The sequence below is a fragment of the Hemitrygon akajei genome, chromosome 31 (assembly GCF_048418815.1).
Source record: "Hemitrygon akajei chromosome 31, sHemAka1.3, whole genome shotgun sequence".
NCBI lineage: Eukaryota > Metazoa > Chordata > Chondrichthyes > Myliobatiformes > Dasyatidae > Hemitrygon > Hemitrygon akajei.
This window is the reverse complement of record NC_133154.1, coordinates 2485579-2513223: the sequence shown is the minus strand read 5'-3', so window position 1 is coordinate 2513223 and position 27645 is coordinate 2485579. Positions and strand designations below refer to the sequence as shown.

The following is a 27645-nucleotide window of genomic DNA, read 5'->3' as shown; positions in this document are numbered from 1 at the left end:
GAAAGATTGGAGTGACTGGGCTTGTATACACTGGAATTTAGAAGGATGAGAGGGGATCTGATTGAAACATATAAGATTATTAAGGGTTTGGACACGCTGGAGGCAGGAAGCATGTTCCCGAAGTTGAGGGAGTCCAGAACCAGAGGCCACAGTTTAAGAATAAGGGGTAGGCCATTTAGAATGGAGTTCAGGAAAAACTTTTTAACCCAGAGAGGTGGATATGTGGAATGCTCTGCCTCAGAAGGCAGTGGAGGCCAATTCTCTGGATGCTTTCAAGAAAGAGTTAGATAGAGCTCTTAAAGATAGCGGAGTCAAGGGATATGGGGAGTAGGCAGGAATGGGGTACTGATTGTGGATAATCAGCCATGATCACATTGAAAGGTGGTACTGGCTCAAAGGGCCGAATGGCCAACTCCTGCACCTATTGTCTATTGTGTAAGCACAGACTTGATGGGCTGAAAGGCCCGTTTCTGTGCTGCACAACATAGTGACTCTAAACCGATTATGTGGAGTGGGGGGGGGGGGCTCGTGTTTTCCCAGGGATAGACCATGGGGGGACTGAATACAGGTAGTCTCCCAGTCTGAAGTGGTGCGGGTTTTAATCCTTCTTGTCCCCACTAGAACCGTCGCGTGGCAGGGAACCTTCTTACTCCTAGTAGCCTCATTTCTACACCCTGGTGATCATTTCCTGTCTTATTTCGACAGCCCGGTGATCCGCTGTTGTCCCATTGCAGTTCAGTTTCCAGTCTGATTTGTTCCCGTCCCTTTTCAACAGCCTAGATTCCACTGTCCTCAACAGAGCCTCCGCCTCATGTTGGTATGTCAGCCACACAGACAACTTCTGAGGCCTCCGTGGGGGAGGGACTAGATGCCAGAAAGGTCAGAGCGGCTCATGAGAGAACCCGTCTGTAATTACAGTCCTGATTAAAGGTCTGGGCCTGAAACGTCGACTGTTTAGTCATTTCTGTAGATGCTGCCTGGCCTGCTGAGTTCCTCCAGCATTTGGTGTGTGTTACCAGGCTGAAGGATATCTCAGCTTGGAGAAGATGGACCGCCATCCAATAAGCAGGGATAAAGGTGATGGAGGAGTGGCGTGTACGGGTCAGATATGGGAGCGAGGTCATGTTACACACTCCCAGATTCAGACAGAGCGAAGCTCCCTCTGCACCATCCCGTCATTTTCCCCTATGACATTCTCGTGGAATGGGCTGCCGGCAAAGGTGGTGGAGGCGGATACGATAGGGTCCTTTAAGAGACTTTTGGATAGGTACATGGAGCTTAGAAAAATAGAGGGCTATGGGTAAGCCCAGTGATTTCTAGGGTAGGGACATGTTCGGCACAACCTTGTGGGCGAAAGGGCCTGTATTGTGCTGTAGGGTTTCTATGTTTCCATGTCAGGCAGAATATTTCTAAACATTTTCCAAGAAAATTATACTGAAAGCATAGAAACACATTTACTAATTACTGCAATCGTTAGTCAAATTTCCAACATGAACATAATTTCAAAATTTATATATAATAAGCATAATTCTGTTTTGTAACTGCAATACAAGTGACGGTTTACGTAGGGTGCTGCTTCTCCCTGGATCCCATAGGCGCTACATTTCACTCCCAGCACTTAGCTGTTGTACACCGGTTCCACGGATGAGGGCGCCCTTGGCCAGTCTGAGGACCAAGCCTGTCAGGAGACTCAGATCTCTCCTGCATCAATCGTCGCCCCGTACACGCTCCCCTCCACCTATCTCCCTGTCTATGACACCCTTCATTCTCTACACCACTCCCGTCTCCGTGACCTCCTCCCTCTCCATTCCTCTAGCCCCTACGACTCTCCCCGTACCAATGATCACCTCCCCAACTCTGTACCCACTTTGGACTCGTTTGACATCCTTCCCCGGTTCCGTGAGCCTTTTCCTCAGTCTCTGTAATCACGCTACCTCGACTCTGAGACCCACTCGCATCCGTAAACCCTCCCCATCTCCAAGATCACCACGACTTCCAGCCCCGTTTCCTTCGACCAATTTTAATTTCCACCACTCGTCCATCAGTTGCCCTGCCTTCTTTGCTCGGATCTTCCCACCCACCTCCCATACCAGGGGCAGTGGAGACCCAGGAATACACAGGCTGATCAGCCTAGGAGAGGGCTAGCAGCCACTTGTGGGATGAAGGCAAATCCATTTGGGCCAGCGAGCACCTGTTTGTTTTATTCTCCATCCCAACATCCTTTGGCCAAACACAGTGGGGGAGGGGCAGCTTACAGTGACCGATTCACCCACCAACCTGTCTGGACGTTATGTTGCAGTCGGAGAAACGGCACTTGGGAATTCTGTGCTGTTCCTGTTGCCCCGGCTGTATGAAGTGCGTTGTGCAGAGTACTCACTGAAAATAGATGCATGGGGAGACGGAGCAATGATGGTGGTTGCCACATTGGCCTTCAGCTGTTAGGGGCACTGAGTACAGGAACTGGGACGTTCCGTTTCAGTTTTACAGTTGGTGAGGCTGCTCGGTTCTGGTTATCCAGTTATTGAAAGGGTGGATTTAAGCTGGAGAGGCAGCAGGAAAAGACTCTTTAGGATGTAGCCTGGAGTGGGTAGTTAAACTAATTAAGTTTTATTTATTTCATTTAGAGATACAGCGCGGTACAGGCCCAACGAGCCACACCACCCAGCAACCCACCTACATAACACTACCCTAATCAGCCAACAATTTACAATGACCGATTAACCTTTACGCCTTGGGACTGTAGGAGAAAACTAGAGCAAACCCTGGCAAACTCATGGGGGACAACACACAAACTCCTTATAGACGGCGCCGGATTTAAACTCCATACTCTGGAACGTCCCGAGGCACCCTGAGTTGTAAAGAGATTCGGGACAGGTTGGGGCTGTCTTCTGTGAGGCATAGGAGACCGAGGTGTATAAACTCACAAGGGATACAGATAGGGTGAATGTGTCCAGTTTTTTACTAGTGTTGGGGAATGAAGAACTAAAAGGCACAGGTTCAAAGGGGACGTGAGGTGCAGCTTTTTTATCTGGACTTTGGAGGTAGTTTGTAAATGGGACCATTTGCTCGAGGAAGTGGTTGAGGTGGGTACAACTGCGACGTTCAGAAGACACTCGGAGGGGTGCAGGAGTAGGCAAGTGGGGTGGTGTAGGCACAGACTTGATGGACTGAAGGGTCTATTTCAGTGCTGTTCAGCTAATTCACTCCACTCGAGGGTTGGAGTGGGGTTCTTGCACCTTCCCAGGGCAGAACACTGGGTGGGGTGGGAAGGACTATTTCTCACAGCAGGTTTACCAGACCCTCCCTCTGTGGCTTCCACCCCCCCCTCCAGAATTTGGTGGAGTGTCTGCCTCTCCCTCATAACCTGCGGACGAGGATTCCAGTGTGAGACCGGTGTGCAGAGCAGATGACTCCTTTTGGTCAGGTTTCATCCCCTCGCTTCCTGCTGAAGGAGGTGTGTGGTGGGAAGGCCTCTGAGTCCCCGGTAATCGGCTGCTGTCCCGTTCTGTCAGTCTGGGGATCCAGCTGTGTTCTCAGCAGAGGTGCCACACCCTCCCTCGCTCGCAGGTTTCCAACCAGGTACAATCATTCACCCTCGTGGTGGGGGCTAGATGTCGGCCAGGTCGGAGAGGCTCATGGGGGATCCCAGCTGTAATTCTTGCTGTAGGGACTCCATCTCAGCCGGATGCATCCGGTGGACCTCCAGCCAATCAGCGAGCAGTGAAGCGGAGAGGGGGGCGGAGTCTGCCTGGCTGTAGGGGAAGGGTGGAAGAAACACGATCAGACACTTACAATGCCATGTCAGACACAGAGTGACGCTCCCTCCACACCGTCCCATCACACACTCCCAGGGTCAGACACAGAGTGAATCTCCCTCTGCAACCTCCCATCACACACTCCCAGGGTCAGACACAGAGTGAATCTCCCTACACATCGTCCCATCACACACTCCCAGGGTCAGACACAGAGTGAATCTCCCTCCACATTGTCCCATCACACACTCCCAGGGTCAGACACAGAGTGAAACTCCCTCTACACAGTCCCATCACACACTCCCGGGGTCAGACACAGAGTGAATCTCCCTCTACACCGTCCCATCACACACTCCCAGGGTCAGACACAGAGTGAATCTCCCTCCACATTGTCCCATCACACACTCCCAGGGTCAGACACAGAGTGAAACTCCCTCTACACAGTCCATCACACACTCCCGGGGTCAGACACAGAGTGAATCTCCCTCTACACCGTCCCATCACACACTCCCAGGGTCAGACACAGAGTGAAACTCCCTCCACACCGTCCCATCACACACTCCCAGGGTCAGACACAGAGTGAAACTCCCTCTACACCGTCCCATCACACACTCCCGGGGTCAGACGCAGTGTGAAACTCCCTCCACACCGTCCCATCACACACTCCCAGGGTCAGACACAGAGTGAAACTCCCTCCACACCGTCCCATCACACACTCCCGGGGTCAGACACAGAGTGAAACTCCCTCTACACAGTCCCATCACACACTCCCGGGGTCAGACACAGAGTGAATCTCCCTCCACATCGTCCCATCACACACTCCCAGGGTCAGACACAGAGTGAATCTCCCTCCACATTGTCCCATCACACACTCCCGGGGTCAGACACAGAGTGAAACTCCCTCCACACCGTCCCATCACACACTCCCAGGGTCAGACAAAGAGTGAAACTCCCTCTACACCGTCCCATCACACACTACCGGGGTCAGACACAGAGTGAAACTCCCTCTACACCGTCCCATCACACACTCCCAGGGTCAGACACAGAGTGAAACTCCCTCCACACCGTCCCATCACACACTCCCAGGGTCAGACACAGAGTGAAACTCCCTCTACACTGTCCCATCACACACTCCCGGGGTCAGACGCAGTGTAAAACTCCCTCCACACCGTCCCATCACACACTCCCAGGGTCAGACACAGAGTGAAACTCCCTCCACACCGTCCCATCACACACTCCCGGGGTCAGACACAGAGTGAATCTCCCTCTGCAACCTCCCATCACACACTCCCGGGGTCAGACACAGAGTGAAACTCCCTCCACACCGTCCCATCACACACTCCCAGGGTCAGACACAGAGTGAAACTCCCTCCACACCGTCCCATCACACACTCCCGGGGTCAGACACAGAGTGAATCTCCCTCTGCAACCTCCCATCACACACTCCCGGGGTCAGACACAGAGTGAAACTCCCTCCACACCGTCCCATCACACACTCCCAGGGTCAGACACAGAGTGAAACTCCCTCCACACCGTCCCATCACACACTCCCAGGGTCAGACACAGAGTGAAACTCCCTCTACACCGTCCCATCACACACTCCCGGGGTCAGACGCAGTGTGAAACTCCCTCCACACCATCCCATCACACACTCCCAGGGTCAGTCACAGAGTGAAACTCCCTCTGCAACCTCCCATCACACACTCCCAGGGTCAGACACAGAGTGAAACTCCCTCTACACCGTCCCATCACACACTCCCGGGGTCAGACGCAGTGTGAAACTCCCTCCACACCGTCCCATCACACACTCCCAGGGTCAGACAGAGTGAAACTCCCTCCACACCGTCCCATCACACACTCCCAGGGTCAGTCACAGAGTGAAACTCCCTCTGCAACCTCCCATCACACACATCCTTTGGGAACATGAAGCCCCCTCCACACCGTCCCATCACTTCCAAAATGTGACACCGAGGGGGGGTAGCGAGGGCTTTGAACCAATGTGAGGGTCCCTCACCTTTCCTGGGTCTCGCCCACCATGTCGAAAGACTGATTGAGGAACTCCTCCAGATCGAAGCCCACTCCGTAGCCTGCACCGCTGCCCTTTGGTGTGACCGAGAAAACGGGCGGAAGCAGATCCTTCACCTGGGAGAGGGAAGCACAAGATCAGGGAGGTACCTTCCACCGCGTACACCCTTCTGACACCCTCCCTCCCCTACAGACCCCCTTCCCTACTGTACTGCCCTCTTCACCAGACCGCCTCCTATTTCCCCAGACACCAAACCCCGCTCACTTTACCTGTGACTTGGACAGCTGCTGGGTCACCATGCTGACATCCTCCTGCTCCGTGGTAGCCGCCACTGAAGTCTCGCTCCCTAGTTGTGGCTCGGTCGCCTGTCCCCTCGATGCCTCGGGGACTGCCTGCTCCTCGTCAGGAGGGTGGGGACCGTCCCACGCCGCTGGCTGGTAGAGTGGTGCAGTGCTGCCCCACTCCTGTCCCACCCCCGTCCCAAACGGGCGCCCGGGGGTGGGTATGTGGGCGAGGGCGGGGTTGGAGGTCGTGGGGGCCTGGGCAGGGGCAGGCGGGGGTGGCCGGGATGCAAGAGCCCGGTTGGGCTGGAACGGGTTCCCAGGGAAGCAACAGGGCAGCTCGGCCGGGCCGCCAAAGCCCGAGAAAGGTGGCAGAGCCACGGGAGGTGGCAGTACCGGTTCCGTTCCTGGTCCCGTCGTGGCTGGGGCTGGTCCCAGTGCGGGGCCTAGGGGGGCCGGACCCCGTCCCCGGGGGGCAGGCGGAACCAGCCCCGATCCCGCCCCGGCAGCCGGCGGCCTTCCCGGTCCCTGCTCGTGTCCGAAGCCCGGTCTCCGGACCAGCCCGCCGCCGTTGAGGGTGGCCCCTACCCCTACCCCTGCCGGCCCCAGCCCCGGCCCGGCCTCCGTCATGCGCATCCAGCGCCGCAGCAGGCTCTTGTCACCCTGGCTCAGGACCACGCCGCCCAGCACGTCGCCTTCCTTCAGCTGCCGCCGCTCGCGCTCCCTCTGCCGCCGTTCGCGCTCACGGGCGCGCTCCTGCCGGCGCCGGCGCTTCTCCTCACGCTCGCGCTGCCGCTCCTGGGCCGTCACTGGCCGCCGGACTTCCGGCGTCTCCTGGGCACAGGCGGACGCTTCTGCTGTTGGGGGGGAAGAGGGTTTCCATAACTCAGGTTGTTTCCATAACTCGGGGCTTTACCCAGCTAGTGGGTTACTGAAACCCTGAAGGGGAGGGGTTCCTTAAATGCCCTCATGCATCTGCCCCCAACACCACAACAGCGAGTTCCACACACGCGATCTGCTTCATTCCCGAGCACCAGATCCAGTTGGCCTGTCCACTGATGGTGTCCGGAATCCTTCTGGGCACAACTAACTAATTCTACCCTATCTGAATCTTTTGCCCTCAGGATGCTGAAGTCCCCCACGGCAACAATTCTGTTATCTTTGTACTTTCCAAAATCTTACCTCCCAAACTGTTCCTCTGTTGCTTTTGGATGGTCTACAGAATGCTCCCAGAAGAGTGATTTCGCTCTCCCTCTTTCTGATTTCCACCTGCATTCACTCAGTACACGAACATCTTCCCCTTCTGCAGCCACGATGCTATCCCTGTCCTTCCTATGTCTCTCTACACGCTGCACCCACCCGTACATCTTCTGAACTATGACTCTAGTTCCCATCGCCCTCCCAAACTGGTTGAAACTCTCTCCAAAGCTCCAGCAAATCTACCTGCAAGGGTATTGGTCCCCCTCAAGTTCAGTGCAACACACCTATTTGTACAGGCCATACCTTCTCCAGAAGAGATCCCAATGATCCACAAATCTGAAACCCTGCCCCCTGCACCAGGTCCTCAGCCACGCATTTATTTACCAAATCAGACTAGTTTGACCCTCACTAGTGCATGGCATGGGCATCAATTCAGAGATTACTACCCTGGGGATCCCGTGTTTCAGCTTCTTCCTTAGTTTCCCATATTCTCTCTTCATGTCATCTCTTTTCCTACCTATGGCATTGGTACCAATATATACCACGACTTTCAGCTGTTCACCCTCCCCCTTTAGAGTGCTCTGGACACAGTCTGAGATGCCCCAGACCCTGGCACCTGTGGGGGCAACATACCATCTGTGTGTCCTTTTCATGTCACAGAATCTCCTGTCCACTCCTCTAACTAGTGAGCTCCCCATTACCACTGCTCTCCTCTTCCCCCAATAATCCTCCTGAGCCACAGAACCAGACCCAGTACCAGAGAGCTGGTTGCTGCGGTCCTTCCCCCAACGGTCATCATGAGGAAGGTCACTCTCTATTTCCCCTGCTTTCTCTTCACTGCTTTCCTCCTCCCTCCCCTTTCTTTCTCTTACTCCCCTTCCAACCTGTGCTTTACACTCCCTTTCCTCTTCAAATCCTCTCTCCCTCAGCTCCCTGTCCTGTCCCTTCCCTCTTTCTCCACCCCTCCCTATCAGATTTCATTCCTTCCCCATTTCCTGCCCCTCTGCTCCTCTCCTTTCCTATTTTCTCCCCCTCCAACCTTCCCTTCCCTCCCCTTCCTCTGTTTGCCCTCCCCCTTCTTTCCACTCCCTTTCCTCTCCTCCCAATATGTTCCCCTTGCCGGTTTCCATCCTTCCTCCTTTACTCCCTTTTCTTAACCCTCCCTACCCTAAATCTTCCTTCCCTCCCCTCAAACCCAATACCTCTCCCACTGATCCCCTCCTTCCCTTTCTCCACCCCTCAAACCCCCTCCATTCTTTTCAACCCCGAATCCCTCCCTCCCCTTCACCTAAATTCTCCCCCTCTCTCCTGAAGCTCTTCATTCCCCTCCCTCCCTCCCCTTCACCTAAATCCTCTCCCTCTCTCCTCAATACTCTCTTTGCCCCTCCTCACCCCCTCCCTGCCCTCCACTCACCTCTGTTCCTCTGCCTCTGTGCTGATTTCAACAGGGCCGCCTTCAGTGCTGCTTTCGTGTCAGCTGAGATGCCTCCGTCTTTCCTGCCCTCCACCCGGGATGCTGGTGTCTCCTCCTCCTCCTCCACCTCAGCACCCCTCTCCTCCTTCTCCTCTTCCTCCTCTGAATGTCGCTGCCTACGCTGCTCCCGGACTGTTGGCTCCTCCCTGGGGACAGGATGGGGAACGGGGAGGGTGTGCGAGACGGAAACTGAGTGGGAAGCGGGGACAGGAAGGGGTTGGCGGGACTCCCCGGCCATCTCCACATCCCGGGAGGAAGGGGTAGCAGTGGAAGAGGAAGGGGAAGGCGATGGCAGAGGGACCACTGGCCTGAGCTCAGCCCCCCGGCGTTGACGGCGTCGGTGGAACTCGGCAATCTCACGGCCCACTGCCTCCCTCAGTTCTTCCCTGCCAGCACCCTCAGGTGGCTCGTCCAGCTCCAGGGGTGGGGAGCACTCGGGCTCATCCTGGGGGTCGTGGTACTGGGCCAGGAAGGGGTGGGCCAGGGCCTGTGCCGCCGTGGGGCGCTCGCGGGGGTCCAGCCTCAGCAGGCGGCCCAGGAGGTCCAGGGCCTGGGGTTGGGCCCCGGGGAAGAGGGATGCCAGGGAAACGGGCTTACGGTGGGGCAGGCCCCTCAGGTAGGACCGCACTCTCTCAGCCCCCACTGAGGCCACCAGGTCATCGGAAGGGGTGCCTAGCACAGCCAGAATCAGCTGCAATTGATGGAGGTAGTTCTTGCCGGGGAACAACTGCCGACGGGCCAACATCTCGGCAAAGATGCAGCCGGCGGACCATAAGTCCACTGCGCTCCCGTAACCAGGGAACGAGAGCATGAGCTCGGGCGCTCGGTACCACCGGGTAGCCACGTACTCTGTCAGGAAGGGCTGCTGAGAGGAGGAGGCGGAGGAGGAGGTGGAACTCCCCCCACGGCGAAGGGCACGCGCCATGCCAAAGTCGCCAATCTTCAGCTCGCAGTTCTCGTTGACCAGCAGGTTCCCGGGCTTGAGGTCGCGGTGGACGACACGGGCCGAGTGGATATACTTGAGGCCCCGAAGGAGCTGGTAGAGGAAGTACCGCGAGTGCTCGAGTGTGAGGGGCTGCGGAGAGTGGATGATCTGGTGAAGATCGCTCTCCATCAGGTCCAGCACCACATAACTGGGGGCAGGTGAGGAGAGAGAGGTGGGGTAGGGAGGGAATGAGTGGGGGGGAGGAAGTGAATAAGAGGGGAGGCAGGGAGAGAAATGGAGATAAAGAGTGGGGACAGAGGAGAGAGAGTGAGACAGGAACCGGCAGTCCAGTCCCTACCCCTCTTCCCCACAAAACACCAGAAGACAGGAGAATCTGGCCCATTGAGTCTGCTCCGTCATTCCAGCAGGGCTGATTTACTCTTCTTCTCAGCCCTATCCTCCTGCCTTCTCCCCATAACCTTTGATGCCCTTACTGAGGCAAGCAAACCTCAGTAACTTGCCCTCCACAGCCGCCTGTGGCAATGATTCCACAGATACACCACCCTCTGGCTAAAGAAATTCCTCCTCATCTCTCTTCTGAAAGAACATCCTTCTATTCTGAGGCTGTGCCCAAGGGTCCTTGACTCCCCCCCCCCCCCCCTTATCGGAAACATATCCTCTCTACATCCATTCTGTCTAGGTTTTTCAATCCAACCCTCCCCCCCCATTCTTCTAAACTCCAGTGAATACAGACCAGCGCCATCAAACACATTAGCCCTTTTGTTCCTAGTATCACTGTCATGACTCTCCTCTGGACCCTCTCCAATGCCAGCCCATCCTTTCTTAGATAAGGGCCCCAAAACTGCTCACAATACTCCAAGTGTGGTCTGACTAATTCCTTATAGAGCCTCAGCATTACATCCTTGCTTTTATATTCTAGTCCTCTCGAAATGAATGCTAACGTTGCCTTTGGCTTCCTCACCACAGACTCAACCTGCAAGTTAACCCTTTAGGGAATCCTTCACGAGGTCTTGCAAGGCCCTTTGCACCTCTGCTTTCTGAATTTTCTCTCTGTTTAGAGAACAGTCTATGCCTTTACTCCTTCTATCAAAGTGCAGGACCACACACTTCCCTACACTATACTCCATCTGCCACTTCTGTCTAAATCCCTCTGCAGACTCCTGGCTTCCTCAATACTACCTGTCCCTCTACCCAAACTTGGCCACAAAGCCATCAATTCCATTTTCTCATCCCTCTCCCATCACAACTATCTCCCTCCTCTGTCTCTAACCCTTTACCTCTCTTTGTTGTAAACTTCTTTCGATCTACCCAATGCAAAGACACCACGTACTGCGCTGAATGGAACTTTAGTAGCAAGCTACTAGAGAGAACCTTCCTTAAGCACTCCCTCGGAGGCTACACTGAAGGTCTATGGTTTCTAAAGCAAATACAGCTCTTTTAATACACATACAGTCACGTACACCAGATCCATGTGGGTTCAACCCCCTTGGTTTTCTGTACAGATGGTTATTGTTAACTTATCAGCCATAAATTGTTTGTGTAACAGCTTAACTGCCCCTCTGTCTGGGAACACTCAGAGCCACCTGCCCTTGAAACAGGGATTCCTTTTAATGCTTATCTTGCGTGCTTATCTTATGAGCGCTATAGTAAGTACAAAGCAGGGTATGTCTCTCACAGCAATTAATCAAGCAACGATACAAGTTGTTTCTCAGCAAGACTGAAGTTAAACACAGGTCACATACCAAGAATAACATAACCCGCTCAGCTTATATAACCATATAACAATTACAGCACGGAAACAGGCCATCTCAGCCCTTCTAGTCCGTGCCGAATGCTTACTCTCACCTTGTTCCACCTACCTGCACTCGGCCCATAACCCTCCATTCCTTTCCTGTCCATATACCTATCCAATTTTACTTTAAATGACAAAATCGAACCTGCCTCTACCTCTTCTATTGGAAGCTCGTTCCACACAGCTACCACTCTCTGAGTAAAGAAATTCCCCCTCGTGTTACCACTAAACTTTTGCCCCCAAGTCTCAACTCATGTCGTCTTGTTTGAATCTCCCCTACTCTCAATGGAAAAAGCCTATCCACGTCAACTCTATCTATCCCCCTCATTATTTTAAATACCTCTATCAAGTCCCCCCCTCAACCTTCTACGCTCCAAAGAATAAAGACATAACTTGTTCAACCTTTCCCTGTAACTTCGGTGCTGAAACCCAGTTAACACTCTAGTAAATCTCCTCTGGACTCTCTCTATTTTGTTGACATCAAATATCTCGCAAGAACACTTTGTGCTTCTATACTTTTTGCAAAGTCTTAGCTGCTATGACCCTGACAAAATAGCCAGGGTCACAGGAGACTTATGAGATGGTAACTCCTTAACACCTCATCTTCACTCCACTCTTCCTTCACCAATCCCACCCTTGCCCCCAACTTCCTCCCCCTCCGACACATTGAGGGGGTCGGCCAGGCTTCCTGAGGGCTCCAGGATGACCCATCGTTCCACTAACACACCCTATCCACCCTCCCTCTCACTTAGCCCCACCCCCAGCACTCTCTCCCTCCTCCCCTACCTACACATTTCGGAACTCAGCCAGGCTGCCCGGTGGCTTCAGGACGTCCCGGATGCCAATGACGTTGTCGTGCTTGAAGTGCTTGAGGATCTGCAGCTCGCGGAGGGTGCGCTTGGCGTTGGTCACCACGTCAAAGGCATTGGGGATCTTCTTGATGGCGACCAGCTGGCCTGTGGGGGGCAGAGGGCAGGGGTCAGCTCTGGGATGTGGGTGTGGAGTGTCGGGTGGGATCAGCAGAATGAAAGTTGGGTGTTGTTGGGATGTGAGGGGAAGGAAGATGTGGGAACAAGCCAAGGGGAGAGGAGAGGGGGACAAGAGGATGAGGTGAGGGATCTCTCCTACCTGTTTGCCGGTGACGTGCTGAGGTCACCACTCCGTAGGCGCCTGTGCCAATGGTCTGGAGAACCTGGTAATCCTCTCCCACCTCAAACGTGACGTCCATGGAACGTGCTTTCAGGAAGGCAAGGTTCTGTGCTGCCGTGGACCGTCTCCTCGCCGCCTCTTCCAGTGCGGTTGTCCTCTCCCCTTCCTCCTCCTCCTCCTCCCCCCGCCGCTCCTCTGCCATCCTCCCCAGTCCTGGAGGGGCGAGAGGGGAGCAGTGAGGGATTGGCACTTACAAACCCAAGGGATCTCCCTCCCATGAGGAAGCTCCAACCCCTCCCCCAGGACTTCTCCCTCAGGGAGATTTCTTCCATGAGGAATCTCCCTTACACTGCTAGGGGATCTCTTTCCACTCCCTGAAGGATCTTCTCTCAAAGGTACCTCTGCCCATGAGGGTTCTCCCTCCCCACTCTGAAGGATCTGCCCTTTGAGGGAGGCCTACCTGATCAGGGCATTCTCCCTCACAAGCCTCCCTGAGGGATTTCAGCCACCCCACCCTATTCTGAGCCTTTAGCCCATCCAAACTTGCTGACCCAGATCAAAACTGAATGTAATACTCGAAGTTTGGTCTCAACAATGTTTTGTTGAATTGGAATGTTACACGGAACATTCCAGAACAGTGCAGGCCCAATGGAACACAACGTTAAACTGATATTTTAATCTACTCTGAGATTAACCGAACCTTTCCCTCCCACACACCCCTCCATTTTCTATCATCCATGTGCTTATCTCTTATATGCTCCTAATGTACCAACCTCTATCACCACCCCAGCAGTGTATTCTACACACCCGCCACTTCCCCACTATACTTTTCTCCAATCACCTTATAATTATGCCATCTCGTACTGGCCACTTCCACCCTGGGAAAAAAAACCTCCTACTATCCTTTCCATCTGTGCCTCTTATCATCTTGTACAGCTCTATCAAGTCACCTGTCATCAATCTTCGTTCCAGGGAAAAACTGTAGCTCGCTCCTCATAAGATACGCTCTCTAATCCAGGCAACGTCTGCATCCTTCCTTAAATGAGGTGATCAGATCTGAACACAATATTCCAACTGTAGTCTACCCAGAGCTTTGTAGAACTACAACATTACCTTATGGCCCTTGAACTCAATACTTGAAGGCCAGAACAGATGCATCTCCTTAATCACTCTATTAACTTGCACGCATCTTTGAGGGATCTATGATCATGTATTCCCAGATCCCTCTGTCCCTCCACACTGCTAAGAATCTGGCCATTAACCCTTGCCTGATCTTGGCATCCCAACCTCTGACACCACTTTCAGGGAACCAAGTACCTATTCCGAATGTCTCTCTGTTCTACAACACCTCACACAGCCCTGTCGCTCACTGTGTGAAGTCCCCGATTTGTCCAAATTGCAAACCTCACACTGGTCCGAGTGAAACTCCATCTGCCATTCCTTGGCCCACATCCCCAGCGGATTCAGAGAAGCCTCTTCACTGTCCACTGCACCATCGATTTTGGCGTGATCTGCCAGTGACACCACTGAGATTGGCAGAATCTCGGATGGCAAAGAGGAGGTGCACAGGAGTGAGGTTGATTGGCTGATTGAGTTTTGTTGCAACAGCAACTTTGCACTCATTGTCAGTAAGACCAAGGGATTGATTGTGGACTTCAGGAAGTTGCGAGAACACGCTCAAGTCCGTATCGAAAGTCAGCGGTGGAAATGGTGTACAGCTTTAAGTTATTGGGCAATAGCATCTTAGAGGTTCTATCTTGGGCCCAACACAGTCATGAAGAAGGCTTGCCAACAGCTCTAGGAGTTTTAGAATTGGTATGTCCCCTGCAGATGTGCAATGTCACAGCACTGTCTGGTATGGAGGCTCCAATGTCCAGGATCACAAAAGGCCGCAGAGGGTTGTAGGCTGTCAGCTCCATCATGGGCACAACTCTCCCCACCACTGAGTTAGTGCCTGAAGAAGATGCCATCAATCACGAAGGACCTTTACTACCTGGACATGCCCTCTACTCGTTATTACATCGGGGAGGAGGTACGGGAGCCTGAAGACACTCACCTCCGTCCTCTCTGCAGTCAGCTTTCGGAATGGATCATGAACCCATGAACACTCCTGTGCAAGATGTATTCAAGTGTTGTTGTTTATAATTGTACTGACTGCAGTGCCGCCACGAAGCCAATGATTTCAGTGTGTGTCAGTGATTCTGAATTCACTGTGACTGACAACAGGACTCCAACCCTCCACTCTCTCCCCTCACACTCAGACTATTAATGTAGATGACTGACGACATGACTCCCACCCTCCACTCTCTCCCCTCACACTCAGACTATTAATGTAGATGACCGACGACAGGACTCCCACCCTCCACTCTCTCCCCTCACACTCAGACTATTAATGTAGATGACTGACGACATGACTCCCACCCTCCACTCTCTCCCCTCACACTCAGACTATTAATGTAGATGACCGACGACAGGACTCCCACCCTCCACTCTCTCCCCTCACACTCAGACTATTAATGTAGATGACCGACGACAGGACTCCAACCCTCCACTCTCTCCCCTCACACTCAGACTATTAATGTAGATGACCGACGACAGGACTCCAACCCTCCACTCTCTCCCCTCACACTCAGACTATTAATGTAGATGACCGACGACAGGACTCCAACCCTCCACTCTCTCCCCTCACACTCAGATTATTAACGTAGATGACCGACGACAGGACTCCCACCCTCCACTCTCTCCCCTCACACTCAGACTATTCATGTAGATGACCGACGACAGGACTCCAACCCTCCACTCTCTCCCCTCACACTCAGACTATTAACGTAGATGACCGACGACAGGACTCCCACCCTCCACTCTCTCCCCTCACACTCAGACTATTAACGTAGATGACCGACGACAGGACTCCAACCCTCCACTCTCTCCCCTCACACTCAGACTATTAATGTAGATGACCGACGACAGGACTCCCACCCTCCACTCTCTCCCCTCACACTCAGACTATTAATGTAGATGACCGACGACAGGACTCCAACCCTCCACTCTCTCCCCTCACACTCAGACTATTCATGTAGATGACCGACGACAGGACTCCCACCCTCCACTCTCTCCCCTCACACTCAAGACTATTTTGTGTCGGCTGCCCCAGGATCTTCTGGGCTCTCACCTCCAGACCAGTGTATCAAGCGGGATCTTGTCAAAGTCTGTATGGACCCTGCCCTTTCGGTCCTCTGTCATCTCTTCTAAAGACACAAGTAAACTTGTGGGGCACAACTTCCCATGCACAAGGTCCTTTATCATTGTCTTTCAGTATATCCTACCCCTCGGAATCCTCTCTGGTAACTTTCCTACTACGGGTGTTAGACTCACCAGCCTGTAGTGTCCTAGAATGTCCTTACTGCCGTACTTGATAAAGGCACAAGATTGGCCCTCCTCTCTCTCTTTCTCACCCTTGGCTAATGATGATACAGATATCTGTTGTGACCTCCTTGGCTTCCCGCAGTGACCTAGGACACAAATATGGTTAGTTTCCAGGGATTTATCCAATGTTTTTGTAATGTGGGTATGTATCAGGATCATTATTTTCATCCCTGAATTCCAGAGCCACCAAGACATTTTTTCATGTTAAATACACACGACAGCTGCAGAGAGTTGTGGACACCTACCTCCCCTCCACGGACGCTGCCTCAGTAAAGCAGCGGGCATAATTGAAGACCCCACCCACCCCCGACATCCAGCCTTCTCCCCTCCCATCAGGCAGGCTATACAAAAGCCTGAAAGCACATACCGGCAGGCTCAAGGACAGCTTCTACCCCACTCTTTTAAGACTACTGACCAGACCGCTAGTACGATTAGGTAGACCGTAACCTCACATTCCACCTACTCGTGGTCCTTTCACTGCATCCTCTCTGTAGCAGTTACCCTTTATTCTGCATTCTGTATTGTTTTACCTCAACGCACTGTGTAACGACCTGATTTGTATGAATGGTATGCAAGAAAAGCTTTTCATTATGTCTTAGTACATGTGACAGTAATAAATTAATTCTGTTTCGCATATTCACGTGTACATTTAAAAGCCTCTTAAAACACTCCCATTGTCTGCCCTCGCCCTCACCACCACCCCGGGCAGCACTTCGGGGCACCCACTGGGTGGAAAAAAGCTTGCTCCACCCATCTCTGAACTTAACCCACTCACCTTAGACCAATTCCCTTCTGTTTGACACTCCCATTGTCTGCCCTCGCCCTCACCACCACCCCGGGCAGCACTTCGGGGCACCCACTGGGTGGAAAAAAGCTTGCTCCACCCATCTCTGAACTTAACCCACTCACCTTAGACCAATTCCCTTCTGTTTGACACTCCCATTGTCTGCCCTCGCCCTCACCACCACCCCGGGCAGCACTTCGGGGCACCCACTGGGTGGAAAAAAGCTTGCTCCACCCATCTCTGAACTTAACCCACTCACCTTAGACCAATTCCCTTCTGTTTGACACTCCCACTCATGGAGAAAAAGAGATTCTGACAGTCTACTCTGTTTAGACTCCTCATAATTTGATAAACTTCTATCAGGATTTCACTCAGCGATTCAGGAACAGCTTCTTCCCCTCTGCATTCGGAGAACTGAATGGGCATTGAACATTGAACCCATGAACACTACTTCACTATTTAATGATTGTTTCATTTAAATGGGCCTTTTTTTGGGCTTTTTCTTTACTAACCCTTTCGTGGGATTAAGGCTTTGCATATGATGTACCGTCTGTTATTTCGCGGTACTGATCTGTAGCAAGGTGACAAATCACACAGCATCCACACAAACTGGGGTCTCAGGGTGGGCTCACACCTGGCGGGGCCAGAGATGGTCTTCCCTAGACTTACGCAGCTGATAGAACCAGAGTGTCTCACACAGACACACATCTCAGAGTCCAACCCTACGTCCCCGTCAAGAGAGATAGAAGTGGGCAAGGTTGGCCATCAGGGCTCTGGTGACGCTGTATAGGCCAGACCCCTGTACAGTGGATGCAATGGATTACACATTGTAATCTTCTGTGGTGTGGGAGGGAGGGAAATTATATACAGGTAGTCCCCGAGTTACGAACGTCCGACTTACGGACAACTCGTACTTACAAACCAAGGAAGGAGAACGCAGTCCGCCATTTTAAGTCAGATCGCGATGCCATCCACCATTTTAAGTCCTTGCCGTTGACACTGTGTTGAGTGCTTAACTTTGTATTTGGCTTAAACTTTTCTTAACAAGATTCAGCCTGACCTCCCCCCCCCCAACCCCACCCCCGTTCCGGTTGGCTGGTGGCGCAGTGAGATCAGCGCCGGGCTGGAGAACGGAGGTTCCTGAGTTCGATCCAGTGACAGACCGCTCCCGTGCCGGGTTGATGTCGATCCAGTGATTCCCGCACCATTCGTGCTGAGTTGATGTCGAGCTCGCAACTCAACATCGTAAAAAAAAACACTGCCACCTCCAGTTTAAATTCCCACGCGGAATATTGTGGAGGATCAAATACCCAAACCCCCAGCACAGCCTCCACTTGTCCCATTTAACCTGTCTCAGTGCGGTGGACTTTCAGACCCGGGCAATTCAGTGCGGTGATCCTTAGGACTCAGCGGACCCTCGGGACCCGCCACCCGCAGTGTTTCTGTTCCGTTGACGGGATGCGGTGGTCCTTAGGACTCAGCGGAGGTCGGGACCCACTACCCGCAGTGTTTCTGTTCCATTGACGGGAAGCGACCACGATTGAAAATAAAGTGGAAATAATAAAGTGTTTGGAAAGAGGTGAAATGCCATCGGTCATTAGAAAAGCGTTAGGCTACAGTCGGTCAACAATCGGAACTATTTTAAAGGATAAAGGATAAAGTGAGAATAATGGAGCATGTGAAAGGCCCTGCCCCGATGAAAGCTACAATTATTACTAAACAACGCGGTGGGTTAATTATTGGAATACATACGTTTCTTCAGTGCATAGAAAGGTTAAATATGTACTAAATATTAAGACAAACGTTTGACTACCTGACGCTAAATAATACCGGATGCACTTGTTCTGACTTACGTACAAATCTGACTTAAAAATGGACTCAGGAACGGAACTTGTTTGTAGCCTGGGGACTGCCTGTATATGTACATCCACCCTCAAAACTAGTACAGTAGAGGAGTGGGGATCTACAAGACGTTGGTGGGGCTGAATCGAGTGTATGGTGTGGGAAACCATGCCTGAGATTGTCTCTGCTGAGTGAACATGGGGTGGGGAAACAGCATTGACTGGATGACGCCCCCTGATGGAGTGCACCAGTTCTGATGCCTCTCTCCCGGCAGCTGTGAGCAGGTGACACAGTGGCCTGAGGCCTAGTCCTTTCACAAACTAGATAGCAAGCACGTAAAGGGCTTCCTGACCAACTGACCATAAGAGATAGCAACAACACCTCCACTACAAAAATTCTAAACATTGGCGCTCCACAGGCTGCGCCATTAGCCCTCTACTCTCATGTCTGCATGGCCACACTTCCATGACAAGTTTGCAGATGACACCACTGAGGTGGGCCACATCGTAAATAACGATGATGAATTAGTGTACAAGAAGGAGATAGAGACTTTGTGCCATGATGCCTTGCTAACCTTTCTCCCCTATGTCAGCAAAACAAAACAGCTGGTCATTGGCTTCAGGAAGTGGGTGCAGTGCACATGCTCCTGTCTACATCAACGGTACTGACGTTGAGAGAGTTTCAAATTCCAAGGAGTGAATGGACTGTCTTAGTCCAACCATGATGATGTCACGGCCAAGACAGCTGACCAACGCCTCTACCTCCTCAGGAGGCTAAAGAAATATGGCACTTCCCCATCAACCCTCACCAATTTTTACTGACACACCATAGAAAGCCGCCTCTTCCCAGTGCCTCAGGAAAACAGCTACACAATCAAAGACCCCCCCCCCCACACAATCTCTCGTCTCCCTTCTTCCATTGGACACAAGATCAAAAGCCTGAAAGCACATATCACCAGGCTCAAGGACAGCTTCAATCCCCCTATCATAGACTACTGAACGCTCCCCTAGTATAATAGGACAGACTAACAATCTACCTCATCGTGGCCCTTGCATCTCATTGTCTGCACTTTCTCTGTAACACTTTATTCTGCATTGTTATTGTTCCCCTTGTACTAGCTCAACGAACAGTGTGCAGTAAAAACAGTTTTTAACTGTATCTCAGTACGTGACAATAACAAATCGTCTCCAACCACAAGGAGTTGCGGACACAGCTCACTACATCACAGAAATCAGAATTCCCTCCATGGACATTTCTGACTGCCTCAGTAATAATCAAAGACCCCCTCCCACCTCAGACGTTCTTCTCCCCCCCCCCCCCCTATCAGGCAGAAGATACAAAAGCCTGCAAGCATGTCCCACCAGGCTCAAGCATAGCGTCTACCCTGTTGTTATACGACAAGAATATTCCCCTGGTATGATAAGATTGACCCTTGGACCATATTGTCTGCCTGCAGAGAACTTTCTCTGTCGCTGGGACACTTTATTCTGTTAATGTTTTACCTTGTTCAATGTATCTGCACTGGATCTGCATGAACGGTGTGCAAGGCATGTTTTTCCAATCATCCAAATTAGTAACTTACAAAATACACACTTCTTTGCCTGGACTACTCTGACAAAAACCACAGCGTTTCTCCACACCCAGGAAGATGAGGACAGTGGGCACTGAGGGTGGGGAAGGTATACCATGCTCCCTCCACTGGTGCCCTTTCCAAATAATGGAACTCCCTCTGGCCATGATGCCAAAGGATCCCATAAGTGGGGCAGAGTCTCACCCCTATTGTTTCGAGGAGGGTATGATTGTGGGGTTGGATGGCAAATATTGGTGAACAGCTTTGGACTCCTCATTTTAGAAAAGATGTGCTGTCATTGGAGAGGCTCCAGAGGAGGTTCACAAGAATGATTCCAGGAATGAAAGGGTTACCATACGAGGAACTTTTAATAACTCTGAGCCTGTACTCGCTGGAATTCAGGAGGATTGGGGGGGGGGGGGGGGGGAAAGAGAGAATCTCATTGAAACCTTTTGAATGTTGAAAGGCCTAGACAGAGTAGATGGTGGGAATGTCTAGGACAAGAGGGCACAGCCTCAGGATAGAGAGTCACCCTTTCAAACCAGAGCTCTTTCTTTGAAATTTCTTTAGCCAAAGGGTGGTGAATTTGTGGCCACATGCAGCTGTGGGGGCCAGGTCCCTGTGTGTATTTAAAGCAGAGATTGATAGGTTCTTGACTGGACATGCAATCAAAGGTTATGGGGAGAAGGCTGGGAAATGGAGTTGAGGAAGATAGAAAAAAGTGATCAGCCATGATTGAATGGCGGAGCAGATTCGATGGGCCAGATGTCCAAATTCTGCTGCTATGTCTTATGGGTCGATAGGGAGTGAGCTGGCAAAGCTAACAGTGACCTCAGTATCTGGGAAATGGGTCATTGGCAACCCTTATCAACTGAAGGATCATGTTAATGTACTGTTGTTGGCCAAGGGCACCAGCGGCCAATGAATCTGATACCTACTGAACCCACCCCGTCAACTTTAGAAGGACCGCACACTCCTACAAGGCAGACAGTGTGATTGGATGATGAGGAGACAGTGACATCACTGGATGACTGACCAGTGACCGCCATTGGGCCCCCGTGTTCGACCAATTACCTTCGTGGCCATGTTATTCTACCAATCGGTTCCTTGTGAATGGTCAATAAACTTACGTCATCGGCCAGTGACCCTGTGACTCCATTGGTCAGGTAGTAGCTCAGTGAATGGCCGATTACCCTAGCGACAAGCCGAGGACCCCACCCGTACCTCGCGGTGATTGGCTAAGCGCCCGCAGAGCCATCTAACGCAAATGCGACCTTTCCCCCATCACATGCCACCCGCTCCTACCTCACTCGTTTCCCCGAGGCCTCACCACCACCGCCCCGGGTACCCGCCACACCGCACGGCCACCGCCATGGCTGCTCCCATCGCAACCGCTGGCCCCGCCCCTCCCCTCGGACTGACGCCCTGCCGGCAAGTCCAATCAGGCACGTAGTTGCCGCGCCTCTCGGCCAATCGGCGGACAGGGACCGCCCTACGCCGAGGCATCACGTGGTGCACTATTTGACTAGAAGGGGGCGAGGCTGAAACTCGGGGAAGTCTGCAGACGCTGGAACTCCAGAGCGACGCAGACAAAATGCTGGAAGAACTCGGCAGGTCAGCCGGCATCTACAGAAATGAATGAACAATTGACGTTTCCCGCCGAGACCCTTCTTCAGGACGCCCCGTGTAAAGCCCGTCGGGCGGCAACCCCCCCACCGCGCACGTGCGATAGACAGTCGGCCAATCGGCGGCAGAGTTTAAATCGCTATCCGCCAATCGATGCAAAGGAGGCGGTATTAACATAGTCACTGCTGGCTCAAACAATTGACGTCTGGCAGAGTTGACCAATGAGGAAGCGAGCATAGGGCAGGATACGCCCAGATGATAGACAGTTCCTACGGCGTATCTATTCACGGTTGCTGAAAGCATTAACGAATTGGTGACAACGTTGCCTAAGGGGGGCGGATCCTGAAGAAGGCTGGGGAAACTCAGTTGTTGGCGGATAATGTCACCAATCAAATGCGGCCAAGAACTGTCCAAGTTGTATTTACCTTACAGGACACATTTTAACAATTCAGAGGTTTAATATTAAATATTTAATATTAATAATAATGAAGACGACGTGTTGTACAGGCGCGCAAGGCATCAGAGCGGACGCACTAGAAGTCACTGAATGTCCACAGCGGGGCAGAGGCGCGCACAGCCGTCCTTGTTGACCTTAGGACATTATTGGAAGCCATGCAACCTCATGGTTGGCGGGTCATCTCAGCGACTGGTCTTTCCCTGGACCCAGTGATTGGCCAATGACATACACCAGGACCGTTAACTTTGTCTATGCTTCTGCCGCCTCTGTAAAGCAGATAGTAAAATCAAAGACCGCACCCATCCTGGGCATTCCCTCTTCACTCCACTCCCATCGTGCAGAAGATATAAAAGCCTGACAGTATATGACACCAGTTTCAAGAACATCATCTATAAGACTATTGAGCAGTCCCCCAGTACAGTAAGATGGACTCCTGATCACTCAACCTATTCCGTAATGATTTGATCTGTATTAACAGTATCCAAGTCAAGTCGTTTGTCTTTTAAGTAGATGTATATAATTACAGAACTATACAATGTATATAGAAATGAGATAACGTTTTCCGAACCAGGGAAGCACGTTAGTACACATTACACACGATAACTTAAGAAGGTAAGGATAAAATCTACTAAGTTTTCAAACATTTTACTGTATCTTGGTAGATGTGACTATAATATACCAATACCAGTAATGATCTTGCGCCTTATTACCTGCCTTCTCTTTCTGTGTCACTGCACACTTTATTCTTCACTCTTACTGTTATCTTTCATTCTATCTCAATGCACCTGTAATGAGATGATCTGTATCAAGAGTATGTAAAGACCAGCTTTTCACAGTACCTCGGTGCACATGTAACAATATAACAATAATTTACAACTTACGATAATAAACTGATACCAAAACTTTGCAATTTCAAAGGGGTGAAAATTTAAAAAGGTGACAGATACAGAATTGAAGGTTTTACATTTGAATGCATGCAGAATATGGAATAAAGTAGATGATCTTGTAGAGCTGTTAGAGAAGGGCAAGTATGACGTTGTGGGCATCAATGAGTCATGGCTGAAAGATTGTATTTGGGAGCTTAACAGCCAATGATATACATTGTATCAAAAGGACAAGCAAGTAGGCAGAGGGTTGGTGTGGCTCTTTTGTTAAAAAATGAAATCAAAGAGGTGACATAGGATCAGAAGATTTAGAACTCTTGTGGGTACAGATAAGAAACTACAAGGGTAAAAAGACCCTGATGAGAGTTATATACAGGCCTCCAAACAGTAGCCGAGATGTGAGCTACAAATTACAATGGGAAATAGAAAAGGCTTGTTAAAAGGGCAATGCTACAATAGTCATGGGGGATTTCAATATGCAGGTAGATTGGGAAAATCAGGTTTGGTGCTATATACAAAGAGAGAGAGTTAGTAGTATGTCTAAGATGGCTTTTTAAAGCAGCTTATGTTTGAGCCCACTAGGGGATCAGCTATTTTGGAATGGGTGTTGTGTGATATACTAGATTTAATTAGGGAGCTTAAGGTAAAGGAGCAATTAGGAGGCAGTGATCATAATATGGTAGAGTTTTCCCTGCAATTTGAGAGGAAGAAGCTAAAGTCAGATGTATCGGTATTACAGTACAACAAAGGGAATTACAGTGGTGTGAGCAAGGAGCTGGCCAAAGTTGATTGGAAGGGGACAGTAGCAGGGAGAGCAGCAGTGGCTGGAGTTCCTGGGAGCAATTCAGAAGGCTCAGGATAGATACATCCCAAAGAAGAAGTATTCCAAAGACAGGATGACGCAACGGTGGCTGGCAAAGGAAGTCAAAGCCAACATAAAAGCAAAAGAGTGGTCATATGATATATCAAAAATTAGTGGAAAGCAAGAGGATTGGGAAACTTTTAACAACCAACAGAAGGCAACTACAAAAGTCATAAAGGGGGAAAAAGATGAAATATGAAGGTAAGCTAGCTAGCAATATCAAAAAGAATTTTCAGATATATAAAGAGTAAACAAGAGGTGGAAGTACATATTCAACCAGTAGAAAATGATCTTGGACAGGTAGTAATGGGAGAGCAAGGTTCTGGCAAACAAACTGAATAAGTATTTTGCATCAGTCTTCACTGTGAAAGACACTAGCAATATGCTGGGATCACTTGATTCTGGAATGGTTCCAGAGGACTGGAAACTTGCAGATGTCACTCCACTCTTCAGGAAGGGAGGAAGACAGATTCAAGGGTCAGTTAGCCTGATCTCAGTGGTTGGGAAGATGTTGGAGTTGATTGTTAAGGATATGGTTTCAGGGTTGTTACGCCTGTGGCCCCCTCCTTTTTGAGAATCGCAGGATCACTATTGATTTGGGTCAGGAGACCCAGGAAATGAGAGAGAGACACGCAGATTCCTCAATGTTTGGTATGTGTCCTGGGCCTCCGGGAGACAAAGCCCCGGATATCGGCCATTATCTTTTGGAGATGGAATTGTGTATTGAGTACTGTACGATTCATCGAAGCCCCCCCAGGCAATGAACCGAGGGGGGTTGGAGGAGGGCTGGCATCATTCCACCCTGATTGACATCTGAGACCCTGTGAGCCAGGATAAAAGAGGGTCTGTGGGAACAGCCCCCCAGATGCACCAGAAGAAACGCTAGAACTCCCGTAACAGCGTAATAGCGAAAGCCGGTAGAAACAGCCCACGTGCGTCCTTTTCCATTTGCCTCGGAATTGGTGGGTCTTGCCACGGAAGAACGGTTTTAGCTAACAACAAAGGAAAATTCAGCCCCCACTGACTCTCGAAGGATTGACATCATAAAAGGAATGGGCAAGTTTAACTCAAAGGCTGCAGCCTACAGCTTGACTGAACTAAAGTGACTTTTATATTTCCATCGGACAATACATTATCCCCTAGACAACGATAGAGCTATTTCTTATTGATTATTATTATACCCGCGCTTTTAGATTTAGTATTGACGACGTATATTATCTGTATGTTTGCATTGATATTATTTTTGTGTATTTTATCAATAAATACTGTTAAAAATAGTACCATCAGACTTCAACGGACCTCTCTATCTTTGCTGGTAAGTGACCCAGTTACGGGGTTCGTAATGGGGTACTCGGAGGCACATGGTAAAATATGCCAGTCACCGTGGTTTATTAAGGGGAAAATCTTTCCTGACAAATCTGTTGGAATTCATTGAGGAAATAATAAGCAGGATAGACAAAGGAGAATTGGTGGATGTTCGGAAGACCACACAAGGTGCCACACATGCTTGACAAATTAAGCGCCCATGGAATTACAGGAAAGATACTAGCATGGATAGAGCATTGGCTGGTTGACAGGAGGCAAAGAGTGGGAAGAAAGGAAGCCTTTTCTGATTGGCTGCTGGTGACTAGAGGTGTTCCACAGAAGTCAGTGTTGGGACAGATTCTTTTCACGTTGTATGTCAATGACTAGGATGATGCAATTGATGACTTTGTGGATGATATGAAGGTAGGTGGAGGTGCAGGTCATGTTGAGGAAGCAGGGGGCTGCAGAGAGACATATTAGGAGAATGTGCAAAGAAGTGGCAGTGTTGGGAAGTGTATGGTTAGGCACTTTGATAGATGGAACAAAAACACAGACGTTTTTCTGAACAGGGAGAAAATTCAAAAATCTAAGGTTCAAAGGTACTTGGGATTCCTCGTGTAGGATTCCATAAAGGATCATTTGTAGGTGGAGTCATTGGTGAACAAGGCAAATGAAATGTTAGCATTCATTTCAATAGGTACATTTAATGTCAGAGTAATGTATGCAATATATATCCTGAAATTCTATTCCTTCACAAACATTCACGAAAACAGAGAAGTGCCCCAAAGAATGAATGACAGTTGAATGTTAGAACCCAAAGCCCCTCCCAGCTCCCCCCTCCCATGCGTAAGCAGCAGCAAAGCTACAACCCCACCCCCCACCAGCAAAAAGCGTTGGCACCCTCCACCGAACACTCAAGGGTGCAGCAAAGCGTCAATAAAGACGCAGACTTGCAGCACCCCAGAGGGTACTTGTTCATTTGGTAATTCTTTCTCCCTCTCCCTCTCCCTCTGCCCCTCTCCCTCTGCCTCTCTCCCTCTCTCCCTCTCTCTCCCCCTCTCCCCCTCCCCCTCTCTCTCTCCCTCTCTCTCCCCCTTCCCCTCTCCCCCCCCTCTCTCTCTCTCTCTCCCCCCATTTCACAGCAAGGGAGGAGATATAACAAAGTAACTCGCCGATTTATGGTGTCAAAAGTCTGTTGCATCACTTTTCCCAAGCTTGCTGCTTACGAGCTTCGTCTCCCACAACGTACCAGGCAGTGGCACCTGCCTCCCAAGCTATAAAAATCCGGCACCCTGAAGGTGCACCAGTCTTCAAGAGGACTAGCATATAACAGCAAGGATGTAATGCTGAGGCTCTACATGGCGCTGGTGAGGCCTCACCTGGGAGTATTGTGAGCACTTTTGGGCCTCTTATTTAAAAAAGAACATGCTGACATTGGAGAGAGTTCAGAGAAGGTTCAGGAGAATGATCCCAGGAGCGAAATGGTTAACGCATGAAAAGAGTTTGATGGTTCTGTGACTGTACTCGTTAGAATTTAGAAGAATGAAGGAGGATCTCATTGAAACTCATCAACTGTTGAAAGGCCCAGATAGAGTGGATGTGGAGAGTATGTTTCATGTGCTGGTGGAGTCTAGGGCCAGAGAGCACAGCTCAGAATGGATGTTGATATGAAGAGGAATTTCTTTACCCTGAGGCAGGCGAATCTGTGAAATTCACTGCCACAGATGGCTGTGGAGGCCAAGTCATTGGGTATATTTAAGGTGGAGGTTGATAGGTTCTTGATTAGTCAGGGTGTGAATGGTTATGTGGAGAAGGTAGGAGACTGGGGCTGAGAGAAAAATTGGATTGGCCATGATGAAATGGTGGAGCACACTCAATGAACGGAAAGACCTTATTCTGTTCCTATCTCTTATGGCTGTGTGCTTAACCCCCTGCTCAGCTCACTTTACACTTGTGAGGCTAACCACAGCTCCAATGCCATAGTCCAGTTTGCTGATGACACCACTGTCACAGGCCAAATTAAAGGTGGCGATGAATCAGTATATAGGAGGGAGATTGAAAATTTGGCTAAATGCTGATTGGAGGTTTCAGGAGAGGGAAACCAGAGGTCCATGAGCCAGTCCTCACTGGAGGATCAGAGGTGGAGAGGCTCAGTAACTTTAAATTCCTCAGTGTTATTATTTCGGTTGACTTGTCCTGGGCAATTACGAAGAAAGTGTGGCATTGCCTCTATTTCCTTTGGGGTTTGTGAAGATTCGGCATCTTATCT

General features: G+C 50.8%; 1 protein-coding gene across 6 annotated transcripts; it reads right to left on the bottom strand.

Moving 5' to 3' along the window:
* Nucleotides 1-1435: 1435 nt before the first annotated feature.
* On the bottom strand, nucleotides 1436-21652 carry mapk7 (mitogen-activated protein kinase 7). Of its 6 annotated transcripts, none has more exons than XM_073033350.1 (8): nucleotides 21548-21652; nucleotides 15996-16132; nucleotides 12600-12833; nucleotides 12262-12427; nucleotides 8674-9866; nucleotides 6048-6916; nucleotides 5767-5894; nucleotides 1436-3752 (listed from the first exon to the last, which is right to left on the bottom strand). In XM_073033350.1, the coding sequence occupies exons 3-8, from the start codon at nucleotides 12820-12822 to the stop codon at nucleotides 3608-3610; spliced, it is 2724 nt and encodes a 907-aa protein (XP_072889451.1). In that variant the 5' UTR covers nucleotides 12823-12833; nucleotides 15996-16132; nucleotides 21548-21652; the 3' UTR covers nucleotides 1436-3607. The 6 variants fall into 6 exon arrangements, with proteins under 6 accessions (XP_072889451.1, XP_072889455.1, XP_072889453.1 ...); XM_073033354.1 differs by having other exon boundaries at nucleotides 6048-6913; XM_073033352.1 differs by lacking the exon at nucleotides 21548-21652 and adding an exon at nucleotides 21373-21538.
* Nucleotides 21653-27645: the final 5993 nt, after the last annotated feature.

Bases quoted from the DNA above. Each gene is read 5' to 3' on its own strand.
- mapk7 (XM_073033350.1), bottom strand. From the start codon at position 12,822: ATGGCAGAGGAGCGGCGGGGGGAGGAGGAGGAGGAGGAAGGGGAGAGG. The intron at 12,428-12,599 runs GTAGGAGAGATC...TGCCCCCCACAG, and splicing joins AGCACGTCACCGGCAAACAG to GCCAGCTGGTCGCCATCAAG. The intron at 3,753-5,766 runs GTGAGGGACCCT...CTTCCCCTACAG, and splicing joins GTGGGCGAGACCCAGGAAAG to CCAGGCAGACTCCGCCCCCC.